Source organism: Nicotiana tabacum, chromosome 11, assembly GCF_000715075.1.
Source record: "Nicotiana tabacum cultivar K326 chromosome 11, ASM71507v2, whole genome shotgun sequence".
NCBI lineage: Eukaryota > Viridiplantae > Streptophyta > Magnoliopsida > Solanales > Solanaceae > Nicotiana > Nicotiana tabacum.
In genome coordinates this window covers 65,878,387-65,897,621 of record NC_134090.1, presented here as the reverse complement: position 1 = coordinate 65,897,621, position 19,235 = coordinate 65,878,387, and the positions used below count along the sequence as shown (strand labels likewise).

The 19,235-nt window shown below is 36.1% G+C and overlaps 1 protein-coding gene across 3 annotated transcripts in view; it reads right to left on the bottom strand.

Moving 5' to 3' along the window:
- LOC107813964 (protein CHROMATIN REMODELING 20) overlaps nucleotides 1-14,329 on the bottom strand; it is a 45,949-nt gene extending 31,620 nt beyond the window's left edge. Inside the window, exons 1-8 of one of the 3 annotated variants that reach the window (XM_075225145.1) lie at nucleotides 14,011-14,329; nucleotides 13,860-13,922; nucleotides 13,669-13,764; nucleotides 13,501-13,593; nucleotides 12,666-12,856; nucleotides 12,323-12,575; nucleotides 7,179-7,292; nucleotides 6,840-6,923 (exon numbers count right to left, since the gene is read on the bottom strand). In XM_075225145.1, coding sequence (XP_075081246.1) covers nucleotides 6,840-6,923; nucleotides 7,179-7,292; nucleotides 12,323-12,575; nucleotides 12,666-12,856; nucleotides 13,501-13,593; nucleotides 13,669-13,764; nucleotides 13,860-13,922; nucleotides 14,011-14,154 — 1,038 coding nt within the window. In that variant the 5' untranslated portion in view covers nucleotides 14,155-14,329. The remainder of the gene's footprint in view (nucleotides 1-6,839; nucleotides 6,924-7,178; nucleotides 7,293-12,322; nucleotides 12,576-12,665; nucleotides 12,857-13,500; nucleotides 13,594-13,668; nucleotides 13,765-13,859; nucleotides 13,923-14,010) is intronic. The other 2 variants (XM_075225144.1, XM_075225143.1) reach the window with 2 other exon arrangements.
- Between the last annotated feature and the right edge of the window lie 4,906 nt (nucleotides 14,330-19,235).

Genomic DNA, 19,235 nt, shown 5'->3' with positions numbered 1-19,235 from the left:
TTCTTAGCTTGTGTTTTTCAACTATAATATGCTTCTAAAATTTTCTCCATTAAAGTGATTAATTGAATTGGGATAAGCAGTAATATTAATGATATGCTGAGAAAGAAAATATTTTGATAGTATGAGTTCCATTATGATGTATAAAGTGCCAAATATTCACATGAGATATGATCTTTGGTTATTCTATGTTATTATGCTATGGCCAAATGATCTTTAAAGAATGCACGTGTACATGTTTATACGTCTGTATCATGTATGTATATTGAGATACTTGTGATGGGTAGCAACATCGCGCCCAAAAAACGGCGCTTCTTTGTGTGGTTGGCAGCAAGAAAATCAGCAGGGAGAAACCGTGTATAGATGAGTCAGAGAAGATGCGGATGCAGCGCGCTTGTGGTGGATGGTTTTGAATTGGTTCAGGATACAAAGGAAGCATCATTCAATTTGACTTTCAAAAGTAGGAAAAGAAGATCATCAAAATGAGAATTTGCCAGCCATTATGTGAGTAGTTTGGCATGAGCAAAATAGAAGAGCGTTTGAAGCGGTAGAAGACCATCAAAATGGGATATTGTCTCCCAAGCTCTTATGTGAGTAGTTTGGCATGAGCGAAATAGAAGGGCGTTCGAAGGGGTAGAGAATAATTTTGTTTATATGAGAAATAGCTTGTTGACTCTAGTTTCCTTTTGGTGCAACCTTGAACTTTGACCTGTATAGATGAGAGTGACTTTCATAGAGAACCAAGTTTTACTGTAAGGTCTCTACTTTTTGGTATATTTCTTGTATACTAGAATTTCCCAATATCAATAAAATTATTTTGCCTTATTAAAAGACCATTATCTAGCGACTAATTTCGTTACCTGGTGCACCTTGTACAGTAATGATATAATGTTGCACCTTCGCTATTAGGATGAAAAGAACTAGCAACAAGTGTGATAGGCTTCGCTAGACGGCTATGCTGACAACCATATTGACGGTTTGATATCTATTCTAGCTTTAGAAACTCCTCTGTAGTTTGAGATGTAAAATTATTTAAATTAAATTGCAGAGTATTACTTTTGTTGCTCAATTATTATGTTATGTTGAATTGTACCCCCATGTTACTTTGATACGAATTGACCATGTTTTCATATCATATATGTATGTATATACTTTTTTTTTAAAATAAAATTAGTCCCTAGCACAAAGATTGTGCTAAGGAGTAACAAGTTACAAGACCCAAAATAGACAAAAACCAATCTTGTAACAGCTACAAGGAGTCTATGAGATCTACTAGAGATTCTACATTTTGTACAAGTGCTTCTTTACACTAAAAATAAAACAAAAATGTACAATTCATCTTAATCCTTTGTTCATGGCTTGCCACATCTTCAAAACATCTAGAGTTTCTTTCCTTCCAAATGGTCCACCAAATACATGCTGGGACAATGTTCCACCACTTCTTTTGGCATGTGATTATCCCGGAGCCATTCCAGCTTGCCATCATCTCATCAGTTCTCCTAGGCATTGTCCAGCTTAGGCCTTTCATGCTCATGAACAGCTGCAACAATCTGCTAGTCACCTGGCAGTGAATGAACAAATGGCTGATTGTCTCATTCTTATTGCCGCACAAAAACATCTTGAGCATAGTTGTATTCCTCTCTTCATCAAATTTTCATGAGTTGGAACAGCCTGTTTGACTACTAACCAGCAAAAAATTGTCACCTTTAGGAGAACTTTTGCCTTCCAAATATGTTTCCAATGCCAGAGGCCATAGTTCAGGTCACATCTGATTAAATTCATGTATGCTGACTTTACTGTAAAGATACCATTGTTGCTTCTGACCCACACCAGCTTATCTTCTTGTTCAGTAGTTCCCCTGAAGTTTTGTAGAAGACTGAAGAAATCAGTCACTCTACTCACCTCCCAGTCATTCGGAAATCAGTCACTCTACTCACTTCCCAATCATTCGGAAATCAGTCCCTCTACTCACTTCCCAATCATTCAGAAATCTTCTAAAGGTTAGGTTCCAACCTTGTGGGCTCCAAGTTTCAGCTAGAGTTGCATCAGGTTGTTGTGCTAAGCTGAAAATATCCTGAGGGGGCCATTTCCTATCAAATCGTCATTCTAGAAGGAGAGCTTCATGCCATTCCTAGTTTTTAAACTGATGTTGGAAGCAAAATCTTGCCATAGGGCACTTATTGATTTCCAAACACTCACTCCCGGTAACATAACTTGTGCACCACTGCCCACAGTCCCATATTTTTCATTGATCACCTTCTTCGATAGGGTTTGGTCTTCCAGAGGGAATCTTCACAACCACTTCATTAAAAGACTCTTGTTATGTTGCCTTAGGTTTCTAATACCCAAGCCCCCTTCCTTCTTGCTGCATGTGAGAGCTTCCCACTTGACCAGGTGGTAACTTTTCTTCTTTCTTGTTTCCTTGCCAAAATGAAATTCCTCCTCAGAGCGTCGATTAACCTTGACTGGCATGGAAAAGAGAGACATCATGCAAGTGGGAAGAGCATCTAGAACACTATTAACCAGGACAACCCTACCTCCCAGGGACAAGTAATTGCTTTTCCAATTAGATAGTTTCTTCTCACCTTTCCACAATTCTATTCCATATCTGTTGAGACTTATTTTCAGCCCCTAGAGGTGACCCCAGATATGTAGTAGGTAGAGTCCCCACCTCACAACCTAAAAATCATGCTAGTCTTTGAATGTTTGGAACCTCGTTCACAGTGAACAAATGGGATTTTCTCCAGTTTACATGTAAACCTGACACAGCTTCAAACACAGTAAGAATCAACCCCAAGTGTGTAATTTGCTCTACTTTGGCATCGCAGAAAACCAGTGAATCATCAGCATATAGTAAGTGAGTAATTTCCAGACTACTTCTGTCATTGTTGAGCACCCTGAAGCCTCTCAGCCAACCTTCAAGATTTGCTTTCTTGATCATGCTATTCAAACCTTCCATGGCAATAATGAAGATGAAAGGTGAGAGGGGTCTCCTTGCCTTAATCCTCTTTGAGATGGAAAGAACCCCTCTTGAGTGCCATTCACAAGAATGGAGAATCTAACATTACTAATGCAGAAGTGAATCCACTTAATCCATTTGCAATCGAAACCCGTATCTTTCAACAGCTTGATAAGGTAATTCTAGTTTATGTAATCAAAAGCTTTTTCTGTATTAAGTTTGCACAGCAGCCCCGGATCTTTCCCCCTAATTCTGGAGTCAACACATTCAATTAGCTATACAGCTGCATCCATGATTTGCCTGCCTCTGATGAAGGCAATCTGTTGAGAGTCCACAAGTTTAGAGACCACCTTCTTCGGTCTTTCAGCACCTTAGAAATGATTTTGTAGACACTGCCAATCAGACTAATAGGTCTAAAATCCTTCAACTCAGCTGCACCAACCTTCTTAGGAATCAAAGCTATATATGTAGCATTGAAACTTTTCTCAAAATATTCTTGTAAATGAAAATTCTGAAAAGTATTCACCAGATCTTTTAGTACATCCCAACGGTGTAAGAAGAAACCCATGGTGTATCCGTCAGGTCTAGGAGCTTTGTCGACTGCACATGCTTAAAAAGCCCATCCAAAATTTCCTGCTCATCAAATCCCGCTCCAACCACTCCACTTCTGAGTTATTTAGTTGAGGGGATTGACTATAGTTGAACTCAGGCCTCCATAATTCTGACTCGCTATCCAGGTAAAAATTAAGGATCTCAATTTTGATTGTAGTTAAATCCTAAACATGAACCCTATTAATGATGAGTCTATGGATTGCATTGAACCTTCTATTAGCATTTACCACATTGTGGAAGAAATTTGTGTTTTTGCCCCCCCGTGTTTCAACCATTGTACTCTTGATTTTTGTCTCCAGGATAATTCCTCATGCTTTGCAATTTCTTCTGGATCCATAGTGAGGCTTGCCAACTATATCATTTCGTCTTCAGACATTACTGGTCTCCTGGGCAATTTGTAGTACCAGGATATTATTAAGACAATCAGTTTTCAAAGCTGATAGGTTCCCTACTTGAGTTAAACTCCAATCTCTTAATTTGCAGTAAACTCCAATCTCTTAATTTGCTTTTTAAGAGCTTGAGTTTCTGGGCGAGAATAAAGTGGGGTCTCCCTTAACATTGAAGGATGACCACCACAATGCTACCATGTCCTTAAAGCCCTCAACTCCCAACCACATGTTCTGAAACTTGAAATAAGATTTAGAGTTCTCCCGGTTACCGCAATTAAGCAAAATGGGGGTGTGGTTAGAGACAAGTTTGGGAAGCACGGACTGCCTTTTGTTCCTAAAGCTCTCATCCCAATCAGAAGAGAACAAAAATTGTCCATTCTAGAAGGAATATGAGAATTGTTGCTCCTGGTCCATGTAAACACTCCCCCTAAAAGCGAAGGGTCGAAGAGCTCAACTTCCTCAATGAAATTGGAGAACTCAATCATGGCTCTTGATATGATGTTGTTGTCCCTTCTTTCCTCCATAAACCTAGTAACACTGAAATCTCCGCAAACAACCCATGGACCATCGAAAGATCCCCTAAAAGCAGCAACTTCCCACCAAACGTTCCTTCTTTCAAGTCTACAATGCGGAGAGTAAACTCCAATCAAGTGTTAGGAGAAATTATAGCCCTGGGCATCAAACTTAACAGTGATAGAATAACTACCTACATTAATCACTTCCCCTTTTCAGGACCTACTGTCCCAGAAAACCAAGATACCCCTATATTGTCACTAGCTTTCAAACAGCCAAATTTGACCCACCTGAACCCCCAAATTTGTTTCACAAAACTCTTCACATCTCCTTCCAATTTCAATTCTTGTAAGCAGTAGATATCGGCCTTCCAACTCTCAATTAGAGACTTGACAATAGATTTGTTATCCCTTCGGTTTAATCCCCTCAAGTTCCAAGAAATAACTTTTACCTTCATTGATAATAATTGAAGGTAGATTTCCCCCTACTTCTTGTACTGGACTTGGAAATTCATGTTGAACACCAGATTCTGAACTTCCATGCTCCCCTTCTTCTTTTTTGGAGTCGATACTATCTTTAAAGCAGCTTCTCTCTTATCTCTAATCTGCGCTTATCGATTTTCATGAAGAGAGACGGAGCTTCTCCCTCGCACCCCTGAAAGTTAACTCAGTATGCTTTGCTCATCTTCAAAACATTTTTGTGCACCCATAAGGAAGCTTCCATTTCCGCCTCTAGAAATTGAGAGTCCAAGGGTTCTACTTCATCATCAGACAATGGCTCTTGATCTTCATACGTTGACAATTGTAGGGAATTCTTGGGTAGAAGAGAGAAAGGAATGAAATGATTTCGCCACCCTCTAAAGCTTGACCTTCTTCTTCGAATCCACCATGCAAAGCCAATTCCTCTGTTGCATCTAAGAGACGTGGTGGATCTTCTGTCTCAGATGGATCTTCTGATAAAACAATGTCCATTGAGTTATGAATTGCATAGAGTTCTTCCAACATTGGGTCGGGTCTATCCCCTGGGAAGAGAACTGAGAATCTGTTTTTTATTATAGTAGAAGTCGGGATGGGCTTAGTGAAAGAAATAAGGGACTTTTAATTTTACTAGGCCCGTTAGATGACTCGGCAATAGCATGTGAACCTTTTTTAAAAGAAGGTCCCACCTCAATGTCACGTGACTCTTGAGCCACGTGCCTCTTACTTTCCAGACCCATAGTTGTATTTCTAGGGTTAGGACCCCTAGAAATTTCAAATCTCTGATGTAATTTCATCACTGCACCAGGTCGCCGGCGATTCACACCAGATCGGCACATAAAATTATGCCATTTTTCTCCACCTCTCTGACTTTTGGGATTCTTTCGAATAGGCCCTTCACTTTGATTCGAGCCTATTTTAAATGATTCCTGAGAGAAGTTTCCTCCTCCATTTCAATCCATCTCCCACATTTATCCCCAATGAGGAAGATTTTCTAGGACCACATGTGAAGAGGAATCACCAGTATCTCACCCAAACCCAATCCAGCTTTGCCTCAGCCGAATAACAGCCTATTGTCGGCGACCACCATTCAAGCATCAGCAGTTTGTTCCTCCATCTCCATTCCCCCATTTTGATATGGTCTGTCATTTTCCTTGACGGAACTCGTGCCTAGGAGCATATTCAAAGGCATCCACTAATAACTTTTTACTACCAGAATCTTATGTTATATGTATGTATATACTTATCCATGATAAAACGGTTATAGTTGAGTTATCCACTCACTTGTCAGTGTGACTAACCCCCTCTTCTCATCATCATTATTCACTAGTTGACATGGTTAGTACTACTCCAACCGCGTGACAACTAGTAGATAGTTATCAAAGTAAGCCTAACTTGTAATGTGTGGGCAGTATCTTCTATTATTTTGTTAGACTCTAGAATTATGCTCCACTAATCATTCTTGGAGATTATAGAACTGATTTTGTGAGTCTTGTGTCAGTTGATTATTAAAAATTAATTGTTAGTACCTTTGGTTTGTAGCTAATGATATTGGTGCATAAAATTTGTGTTGTTGTGATTGGCTAATAACATGATTATCAGAATGCTCTAAGCACAGAGGAGACTATCAGAGTTTTGTGCCAAAAATGGCCAAGTGGCTAGGTGAACCATGCTTGACTTAACGCTGGTTGGGGTCGTGACATAAAGTCTATCTGATATCCCCCGCGGCAGTAGTGAATTTTCAGAGGGTCATATTGTTAGCTCATAACAGATCACCCTGAAGTAAAACGGCTCAAGTCCTTCGCGAATGATACACTTTCAGAAATCTTTTCCTAATAACACTTTAAGAAACTTATTAGATACTAAAAAGAGAGCTCAAAGCATGCTCATTACCAATTTCTGCATGTTCCTGTGTCTTCTTTGTTTTAAACGTCTCCGAAGCTTCAAATCAATTTTTAGATCATCTTCCTCTTTAACCTGGAAGAGAGAGAAGTAAAAAAAAATTGTCATAAGTTGAATCGACAGCCCAGTTATAACAGCAGAAGTTACCTCTCATCAGCAGAGAATTTGAAGAAGAAACAAATGGTCGTTTAAAGGGTGCTTAAAAGAAAAAGAAAGAGTGGTAAAAAGGAAGGGGGAAAAAAGGTGAATGAACACTTCATCCGGCTCCATATCTTCAAGAAATGAAGTATCAATGTCAAAGAAAAGAACTAGAATATACCATTCACAGACCTTCTTATACTTCCTCTTTTGCTCTTCAGAAAGATTTAGCTCTCTTTCATTTGCAATGGCATCTGCAACAAATGGATCAACAGAACTGTCTTCAATATCATCAATCTCCTCAACCTGAGATTGAATCGCATATACGACCAAAGCACTTTTTAATTAGTTGGCCATGCAAATTAAACAAAGACCCTCTGAAGTAAAGAAAATGATATAAAACTCAAAACTGTGATTATGCGGCAAAAGTTTTTTGGCATTTCATATACCATGTAAGTTTACAGATATACTTGTCATGAAGCTGGTATAAATCAGGAACTAATTTCATAAATTCCCACTTGACAATTATGAAAAGCAAAAGCAAAGTAGCATCAAGGCTATCTCAAAATAAATAGACCAAAGAAAAAATAATACAACAGTGGGGTCTAGGAGGGTGGCGTGCAAGCAAACCTTACCCCTACCTTGTGTGAGGTAGACAGTTGTTTCCGACAGAGATCAAATAGAAAATAAAAAATTTATAAAATTGCAAGATTAAATTGATATCATTTGCTTCGTTATAAATGATCTTTCATTATTTTTTTATACTCTAATTTTAATCGTTTTTACAATCTATTAATCTATTTTGTACAATAATATCTTTCTAGGACTCCCCAATTCAGTAAAAATATATTAAAAGAAAACAACAATATCTTTCTAGGGGAAGTGTATACTTTAAATTCGAGAAAATGTGGCTAGAGCATGAAATTCTTGGTAATCACTGGAGTTGGTGGAAGTCTTACGATATTCAATGCAGGCAAGATCTGATTTTAGCAAGAAAATAGAAAATATTGAAGATTTGAGGAATGGAATCAAGAAGTCTACGGAAGATTGGGAGTAGTGTTTTAAAAGGCATTTTACGGGCTAGCCCTACAGCGAGGCACACTAAAAACGCAATGCGGCATACACGTGGGGCGCAAGCCTTGTGGGTGCGCAAGTCCCAGCCTTCTGGGCGTTTTCTTAGGCGTAAGTCCCAACTTTCTGGGCATTCATTGGGTTACACCCCAGAGAATTTATTCAGAATAGAGCCATAATTGCTTAATAATTCCTTTTATTAATACTTAAACTCAAAGTTAACTCAGTAAATTTTCAAACTGGAAAACCTCAAAAGGCAAAGGTTTTTTCTAACTCCCATCTCAAAAAAGAAATTCCATCTCAGAAAAAGGCTTTTTCTAATTGCTTACCCTAATTTCAAAATCATTTCTCTTTGTCGTTTACTGAGTAACAAATACTCTTCGGCCTTTTGCCTTCAAAGCACAAACTATAAAAAGCAAGAGCTTTGTCCTCCAACGCTTGATCTGCTTCCACGCTTGCATCATCCTTATTTATGCCTCATTTTCCTCAAGTTTCTTTTTACTTTTTTGGCTCTCTTTAGTTTATTCTTTTCAAAGTTATTTTTTATTTTAGAATTAATTTTGGTATCACTCTAGTTTAGATATTGTTTTGGAAAATCTATTCCTGAAGTTTTGTTTGTATTATAATGAGTATTCGTGATTTGTTTTCTAGATTTAGGTTTTATAATATTTTTATTTTAAATTTTTTGACCTACTAGGAATTAGAGTATCATTTTTACAACTCTAAGTATGTTCGATCATAGTCAGTTATAGGTGTAAAACATCTTTACCCCTTTCACTTCTCCTTGTAGAAAAAAATTATCAAGTTTATACACATGTTAGCATGTTTATACAGATATATATTATTAGTACTTTTACAATTTTCTACAATTTTAATGCAAATAGTCTCTAGGTTTTTGCCTCGCTCTATGATAGATAAAATGCCTCGGCTTTTGAAACATTGATCGGAAGTTAGAAAGAATCAGATTTTGAAGGATTTAGAAGAAATGGAACAGATGCAGGAACCAGAAAATGGTGTTGTTGCTGGTGTTGCTGCTGTAAATTCTGGGAAAACATTATTAACTAAGGAGTTTTAAGAGAGCTGAGGAGATATCATGGAAGCAAAAATCAACATTTTTGTAGATTAAAGAAGGGATAAAATGCAGATTTTCCAATAGATTACCAAATGCGCAAAAGGTACTATTGTATTGAGATACTTGAAGTGCAAGGCAGTGCCTCTAAAGATAAAAAGGTAATTAAAGAACAGATCCTAGATTTGTATCAAGGTTTGTTTTCTTAAAAGGTAAATGGAGGCCATCAAAATGTGAATCCAGAGGCCTTTCCGGAAGAAGAGGTAGAGGTGGTGAAAATGGTGGATTGCGCACCAGACCCGGATGGATTCAATATGACTTTTTCCAAAAGATGTTGGCACATAGTAAAGGAAGATATAATGAAGAATTTTGACGTGTTCTACCGAAAAGGTAACTCAAAAGAAGCTTAAATGCCACTTTTATAGCTCTTATTCCTAAAAAGATAGATGTTATAAACATTAAAGATTTCAGGCCTATAAGCTTGCTTAGAAGTGTATATATGATCACTGCAAAGGTCCTCACCAAGAGGCTAAAGAAGGTAATGAATAAGCTCGTGTCTGGAAGCCAAAAGGCTTCCTGAGGGAAGACAGAAAGTGGATGCTTATTGGCCAATGAAGACGTTGATCAAAACTGGAAAAGAGGTACTCTGGGGTGTATCAATGCAACCTTGACTAAGAAAAAACTTATGATCACGTGAGTAGGTCTTGTCTCTTTAAGATTCTAAAGTGGATGAATTTGGTGATAAGTGGACTCAATGGATTAAGATGCGCATCTCTAGAATGAGATTTTCAATCTCGGTTAGCGGAAGTCCAGAAGGATATTTCAAGTCACAAAGGGGATTAAGGCAAGGTGATACTCTTTCTCCATTGTGATGGAAATTTTAGACAGTGTGTTAAAGAATGCTACTGAAAAGGGATGGATTAAAGGTTTTACTTCAGATGGAAGATAGGTAGAAATATCTCAATTATTGTATGCCGATGACACCATGTTGTTATGTGAAGCAGACAAGGAGCAAATACTAAATTTGAGAGTTGTTACTGGCCTGAAAGTAAATCTGTCCAAAAGTTTCATCCTCTCTGTTAATGCTGAAATTCACATTGGAGTTTTGGCAGAGGTAAAACTTGAGAAGTTCCCTACTACCTATCTAGGGCTACCATTGCGTGCAAGACAAAATCACAGAAGTGTATGGCAAGGAGTTATTGAGAAGTGTGAGACGAAGTTAGCCCCCTGGAAGCAGCAATACTTGTCTCTTGGTAGGAGGTTTACTTTGAATAATAGTGTGATAGATGGTATCTCCGCTTATCTACCGTCTTTATTGCCCATTTCAGCAGAAGTGGCGAAGCAAATTCACAAAATCAGAAGGGAATTTCTATGGGACGGCTACTCAGCAAAAAAGAGTCATTTAGTGAAGTGAAGTACAGTGTGCAGTATTAAAGAAGTAGGTTGGTTAGGGGTGAAGAACCTCAAACTACACAAAAAAAAAGTTTGCTTTGTAAATGGTTGTGGAGGTTCAGTACGGAAATGAAGCATATGGCAGAACATTGATATTAAGTATGGAAGAGATCAATCAACAATGTTTTTTCCAGACCCGTGCTTCTTTTTCTATTGTTTTCTTGCTTTTGCCTTCCTTTGTTGTTCTTTCTTTTACATGTCATGTTATTAATCACTTCCATATTAACAAACTATACACCAGCCCTTGAAGGAAATTGTTCTTAGGGGTGTAAATTGCCAAGTCAGATTGAATGATTGCCAAGCTTGCACTGAACCATTTCAAGCTCGAGCTGCTAGAGGATGGATACAACCATCTCGAACCTCAAAATACGCAGTTTGAAGTTGAAAGGATATAGGCGTATTTGAGCTTCAATTTTTTGTTCAATTACAATCTTTCTTCTATACCACAATCAACAACTCCCCAATCATTATCTCAATACATAAAAATAAAAGAAATTCCATAAATAGAAATCCAAAAAGTACTTGATTAGATAGAGTACACCCAACACGATACTAACTGTAGGCATCATCTCTTTCATCTTAAAAATCTTGCACATCATACAATAATAGCGACCTTGTTTCTACTCAACTTCTCGACTCCTAGTCTCATTCATTGCTTCACTGCACCTCTTTTTAAATAAGGTTGGACTCCTACGATTAGGCAAAAAGAAAGAAATAACCTAACATGTTTTTATCAGTACACCATCATTTGCTCCTCTCTTTGCACGTCACAACAACACCATGAGCTACCTTCTCATGCCTCTCCTCACTAAATGCCTCCTTTGATGATGCAAAGTCCCTCCCAGCATCTCGCTTTCTTCACCATCTATATTCAAAATCTCTAAGACGGTAGCTCCTTTGAATTAAAGAAGAGTAGCCATACATTCTAAGATTTTTATTCTTATTAGTAGTAGCTGATAAGAAGATAATTAGTTTTGGTCTTTGTTCTACTATGGTTGATTGAAAAAATTGCTAGACCTTGGTTGGTTACACTGATGGTGTTATATTTTTGAAACCGAAACATGAGATGTTCAAATATAGCACCATGTCAAGCTCAAGCCTTAAATATTTGGCTCACTCAAGCTCGGGCCAGCTAAATTTTTCTTGGCTTTTCTTTTTTTCTGACTCGGCTCAGCTTGTTTACACCTCCAGATGGGAAATCCTGGTCAAATTCCCTACACCAATGATTTTGTAGCATTTAGCATTTCTCAAACTAACTGCCACAATATTCAGCAATATACATTTATTTTCCTTCCATTGTCGCTTCTTTTGGCTGCACAGCATCAATGATTCCGGTCTATATATAGATCCTCGCTCAAAGACCTCTATGCTCATGAGACCAAAATTTTCTTACATTGCTCATTGGCACTGGGAATTGTGGTCAACATTCCTTTGGCCATGTGGTGTTAAGTGGAAAGGCCACTCTCTGTAATAGTTTGTAAGCTATTGGGTAGAAGAGGGTAACGAAGAACGAAAGAGGCAACTCCAGTGAGCTAGAGCAGTATTAAAATAAAGAATGACCAGGCGAGGGTAAGGAAGATTAAAGGTCAAGTTTCAGGCGCAACTTCAGTAAGATATAGAGGTTGCAATTGAACCATGCAAGGAAAATTAAATAAAAGAATGTTATTCATGTATTAAAATGTGAAAACGTGCAAGAAGGACGTGCCTCAACAAATCATAACAAAATCAAATCAAATTGATTCACCTCGTCCGCTCCAAGAAATTTTAGTCCCAGTTCAGCAGCTTGTTGTGGGGTACTAGCGAGGTAAACAGAGGCCCAATCTTTGCTGCCAAATGAAATGGTACCCATGGATGATGACGAGTTATCAGAACATAATTTGCTGAAAGAGCCCCAATCTACATCATTGCTCCCTCCCTGAGCCTCACTGCCATCATTTCCAGCAAGTTTTTTTGCCAAGAAACCACTGGCACCCTCCTCCAAAACTTTTCCATGCCGCCTGCCCAAAAAAGACAGTGGCCGAAGTCAGAACACACGACTTGTTTACCATTGAGTTAGTAATAATACTAAGATAGGTAGAGTCACTTGCCTTCTTACAGGCCTGTGGATCTGAAGATACTTCTCAGCGTCAGCAATTGCTCCAGTGATGTCATTTGTCAATTCAGAACCAACCCACTGAGTCCTGTTTTTCCATGCTTCAGTGCAGCAACCATTAGGAGCCTGACTCTCTATCCACTTATAGAGACTAGGGAGTTCAATACCAGCACCATCCAGTTGCTCCTAATAATATCAGCATGTGAACAAAACTAAGCAGAAACCTGAATGAAGAGCTCCAAACATCATAAATAATAAAAAGTAGGGAACTTAGAACCAAGATTTGGATTCAGCAGAAGCGACACTAGGTGAACTCTTCCTATTTGCCTAAGCATTGTAGACAATGTTACTTGATACCTATGTTGGTGGGAGGTACAGGTACCTAGTGTATTAGTAAATGTTAGGCACTTTGGTCCAAATACTGGCACTATAACAATAATAACAACAATAATAATAATAATAATAATAATTATAGTAGTAGACGTAGTAGTAGTAGTAGAAATAGTAGTGGTGATAAAAAATTATTACTATAAAATTACTGCTAGGTCCCCCTATCAACTTCACTAAAAGCAAACGATATCCTTTAATGCTCTTGTTTCCGTGTTCTTTACCCGTTGCCCAATACATAATTGCTGTAAACTAAATGTCTTAAGCATGCTATTATCAGAACTAGCATGAAAAGATATTCATTTGTGTTCATTCAGATATTCCAGTTTGAAAACAAAGCGGGTAAAGCTCCTTTTACGCCTGTAGTCATCCTTCAGTGTTGATTTAATTCATAACGAGAAAATCAACAAACCCATTTAACAGAAAAGCAGTAAAGCAATTACCAACAAATGAGCACTCTCAGTCTCCAGTTCATCAAGAACATTTTCCCAGTCTTCTTTAAAGATTGCCATTTCATCAGCTACAGCTTTTTCCAACTGCAATGACCAAATTTAAAGGGGTTTATAGCTAGTTTTATATACATGGGGAAAAAAGGGAGACTGAAAATGTACCTCATCTCCTGAAAGAGATTGTGCCAACTCAGCCCTAACATCAGCCTCCACTTTAGCTATTGACTCTTCTTCTAAAGCCTCTTGAGCCTCTGCAGCCTATAACATTCATAACCCCAAAAAGCTAAAAGACAAGTGCAGCCCACAAAATTCAATCTTTAAGGGGAAAAAAAGAAAGCAGTAAAATGCCAAACCTTACTCTCAGTTTCTAAAAGCTCAGCAATGAGCTCCTCAATTTCCTTATCAGTTAATGGTTCCTACAATCCAAATCAAGGCAAACAAAATATCAGTCGTCCAAACCAAAAAATAAAAAAGAAATATGGAAAGGGGTGGGTAATGCTAAACCTCAGGAGGAGATTGTTGATTGCCATCATCAGAATCATCATCATCGTTAATAAAAGAATCATCGGACGCAGAAGGAGAAGCCTTTTCTACTACATCTTGTTGTTGTTCTTCCATTTCAATGAGCTTTTCCTCTTCATCTTCCATTTTCTCTCTCTCTCTCTCTTTGTCCGGAGTATTAACTTTTTCTTGATTTTCAAAATCGAGGGAAGGAGGACAGTTCCTGGTTAATTGGATTTTAGGCGGAGGAGCCTTGAAAGCAGGGTAAGAAGAGAAACGAGAAAACGGGGTTTTTGCCTTTTTTTGGTAAAGATCGTTTGATGCGGACGACGTCGTTGCACTCGAGATTTAGCGGAATCTTGGGGTTCGTTCTACTGTTCTACTTTACTCTACACGCGATCTCAGAAGTTTTAAAATATTTAATTTAATTAACAATATTATTTATCAAATCAAGCTTATGTTCAACCGTTATTTTATTAACTCTTTCATTACAATTAAAATAAGAAAGAATTACAAGGAAATACACATCACTCCACGCCATAACAAAAAATGGTCCATGTTTTTAAGTTTTACCCTACATAGCCCACATTGTACATATTTTGAAAGCACTTGCAAATTCAAAATTTGTGTTCTTACAATCATTACTTCTAAAAGCTATGGAGTTAATTCTTTGTTCTCGCAACCATTGCTTTCACACTCTCTTCTTTTCACATCTTATACATATGCTTCAAGGTGCCGTGTATTTTCTGCTTCTCCTCTTGTGTCACCTGTTTGCAGTGTAAGAAAATTAAATAGTTGAAGTCCACCATTGAAGGTCATTCAAAGCTTTGCTTTTGAAAATGGATTTTTTTGAATTTGTTAGTTGTTTGGATTGGGTATTGTTCCAATTGATGGAAAATATCAAAAGGAGTTCAAAATTTAAGTTTGAAGTGATTTGAAGTAAATTTGAGCAAGATTTGAGTTAAATTCCAGAAAAGACGCAAGGAAGAAGACGAAGTCAGTTTTTTGCATAATTATGTATAATCTTGTATAATAGTGTATATGAGTGTAGAAACACACCTTATACACTATTATACACCTTTATACTAGCGTTTGTAGACGAACTTCTTTCACGATTTTCAGTTGCAATTCTTCTTCAAAACCGGTCCAAATCTCCACTAAATGACTTCAAATTTTATATACAACCTCCTTATACTATTTCTAACATGTCTAAATAACTCCCACTCCAAATTTTTCACAAAATCAAATTCAAAATTTAAATTCACATATTTAAGCTTGTTAAAAATCTAATTTTCACCACTCAAATGAATTTGATTTGTTGAATTAATATTTGAGTCAAAGTTACTGATTTGAAAATTAATTTAAAAGTTTGAGGAATCCTTTTCAAAAATTAAATAGTAATTTTGAGAACCTATTGGAGTTGGATGTTGAATTTTTTGGGCTAGTTGGTTATAAATTGAAATATGGGTTATAAAATTAAAAAGTATGGAACCCAATTGTTCTAATGTGAAATTTTTCCTTAAAATAATACATAAGTTTCCCATCTTAAATTTGCATTAGATCAAACACTATGTTGAATATAGAGTTGGACATGGCAAGGGGTGAACTTTCACTTAACCTATGTATTGTGATGATGTTTAATGTGGTCTTGTGTTTGACTAAACTTTTAGGAAAAGTTAAATGTTTTTGAGTAGCAAGTAGAAGTTGTTTTTCAAAAGCTAAAAGAAGTAGTTTTTCCTCATAAATATTTTTAGGACCTTAGACAAGCACAAATTGTTGCTCTAACATTAACAAATATGCTTTTCAAATTAAGTAATCAAACACAAAATATTTTTTTATGAAAGTATTTTTTCGATAAGCACTTCTGTCAAAAAATAGAATAAGCATATTTTGAAAGCTTGGCCAAATAGGCTACAAGATTAATATTATCTTTAATTTTCATAATTTATTTTCCTTTAATTTTTGGGGGAAAAAATTTAAACCACCCAATTGGTCCATTCCATATAACATCTCCAAAAATTACAAGGATATGGCATTCCCTCAAAAATTATTTAAGTTTTATCCTGACATTCTATAAAGCTTTAAAAAATACATGAATTAATAATTGTATGGATTCAAAGTTAATAATGTAAGGATTGTAAGTAGAACTTAGTAAAGGATGAATTGATGCATATATTAATAATGTAAGAATCATAATATAGGAATTATTTGTAATGAAATATTTAATTTGTTGTAATAAAGAAATTAGTTATAAGATCAATAGGGTATATTTTGTCATTTTAGTTGATTTAATTCATGCGTTGATAATACTCGTATACTTCATATTTTATTCCACGTCAAATAATATATAAATTCCCGCATAGCTTACGTAGGTATTGGGAGAACCAAAATAGCACCCAAATAATGAATGAAACTAGGACCTCTGGCCACCTGATCCTTTTTATAACGTGATATTGCAAATTGACCTTCAAGTTTTAATTATTGTAGGAATGACCTTCTTGCTTAATTATTGCTTAAATGGGATTTGGGTTAATTATAAAGTGAAGGGGGAAGTTTACATTTTATCCCTAATGCTTTACTTATTACACTTTAGCCCCAACCTATATAAAAGTAATATTTCTAGAATTAAAAAAGAAAAAACGATTTTCGCCGTTTCAGCACTTCCCAGTCCGCATTTTCCACGATTGAATCCTCCATTGCAACGTATTTTTCTTTCATTCCTTACATAGAGGTCATCTCCCTTATTCCTCGTTTCTCTCAAAGTCTCATTCTTTTAATTTATTGATTATGGGGTTGAAATTGGCGGTACATTAGATTGATAATTCATTTTAGGTGGTATATTGTGTAATTCCTTCTTTTGATAAGTGTTTGCATCTCATATTCTTCATCATTATTAATTTGGATTTCTGCAGATTTTCTATGCACAATACTCGACCACTAGTGTACAATAGACCACTAATTCATAATAGATTGATGGGAGATTATATATTAGTATGCGATTTCTATTCTGACGAATGGGTTGAGAGGCAAAATAGTTGGAATTGGAATTCCTATACAAAGGTTACAATACATATCAGTATACCCAGCAATTGTATATATTTCTTCTGGCACCAGAAAAAGGGGCAAAAATAAATGTTACATCTACAAAGAACTTGGCCACAGGACTTGTTATGACGGTACATACGAGTTTATTGACAACCGCTGATTTAGGTAGTTAGTTAAATATCCAATGTGAATAAGCATTGGCAATCAATGTCCTTTGCCGATTTAAAACATCTCATCGATTATGGAAACTCTCAACAATCACGTCATTACGAGAAGGCATCTGGAAATGAACCATTTAGTGTGAAAATCTGCCTATACATATAGTAGATCTTATCCAAAATTATTCATCATTCTCCCAAGTAAAGTAGTGCAAACAAACAACCCAGTCACTTAACAGAGAAATTCCTCTATGGCCAAGGCCAAACATGGATGCAATCTTCATCAGGGAGTCATTGAATAGACTTATCCGAGAGAACCAAGAAGACAGAGTCAGGCAAGAGAGCAACATTCGCTAATTTATTTTCCTGCCTTGTATGGAAAAAATGTATGCTACTATGAAAGGAGATAAATAAATAAAAAAATTATTTTACTTGTTGCCTTTTAGTTCCTAATTTATTTTTTTGCCTTGTATTTTTTTGGACATTTTATAATACTAACCTACAAAAAAATCCAAAGCAGAATAAAGAGGTTCCAATCGAAAAACATAACACATGGAATGTAATTTTTTTTTAAATTTATAATGTTTGAATTTTTCGCCAATGAATTTGAAAATTTACACGTGAATTTTTAAAAAAATCTACAGTCTATACTCTACCCCAGTGATAGTCTATAATTCTATTGTTAATGTGAACTAATAAATGGCTGGATACACTCAACTCCATTGTAGGTATATTCTCCACCAATGGTCGAAGGGTTAAAAAAAAACTTGAATTTACCCCTTCATTTACTCAAGTTAAAGAATTAAGAACTGCATATCAATTATATGGACTAGAAATAGTGTGGGTCATCTAATTAGTTGTTCGTTAGTGTAAAATAGTAATTTAGTTACATTAATACAAATATGACAATTGTTTGTGAATAATCTAAAGTTGTACTTATTCATCATTATTAGGTAATTGACACTTTGAATTGGATTAAATGTAGTAGTATGACATATCAATCATATCGGTAATTACCTAAGCCAATAATTGGTTAACACAACTATCATTATATAGTCAATGTCCATTATTATAATAAAATGTTAAGGCAATATATGCAATTTGATAACTAATTACCTATTATAATCGTTCAAAAACATCACTTAATATCAACACATAGTAATAATATAGCCCAATATTTATTATACAATACTCAACTACTTAGAGGTATTAATTATTGACATCACTTCACTATACAACACTCTTATACTTCGAAGTCTTGCTTGTTGAGTTATTGTAGGTTGTAGAGTGACCAACTCTTAATGGTATGAAATACATTGTCAATTCTAATAACTTTAAATATCCCGTGATGATTAATAAGATGTTTAAAAGATATGAAATCAAAAAAACAAGGTCGAACATAGTGTAATTATTATTTTAGTGAATTCTCGATCATGTGTTTATTCTCGACCACAGTAAGAGTGGAAGATGCAACCTAAAGTTGACATTCGACCATTAAGAATGTCTATTGATTTAGGTTAAATGTCAAGGGTTAGGGTTCAGGGTTTATAGACCATTAAAGGGGTTTATTGTTGACTAATGGTTGATGAAAGACAACACGCGCTGCTAATGAATTAAAATATGTCTATGTGGTCTATCCCTAACCAAACCTTTTTTTTTGACTTGTTGAAAATTACCCATTTGGCATTCTAAAAATCAAAATTACTCACATTTCAAGTCCAATTTTACTTTCGAATAAGAATTAGTCAAACAATGGAAGAAGGTGAGTCAGGGATCGAGTGTGTCGTTTGGGTCGAGAAAGAATTGTCACTACGCATTGCTGCCAGCTAATTTACAGCTACAACTCTAGTGAATGCTGGTAGGCGATTCTCAAAATATTTGAAACCTAATGTAAGATAAATTTAACATTTTCATCCTTTTTTTAATTTTTTTTAATTTTAGGATTTTAAGTTTAGTGATAAAAGATATTTTCGATTTTGTTCGGTTTTGGGAATGGGACGATGACCTGCTAGATCCAAGGATTGC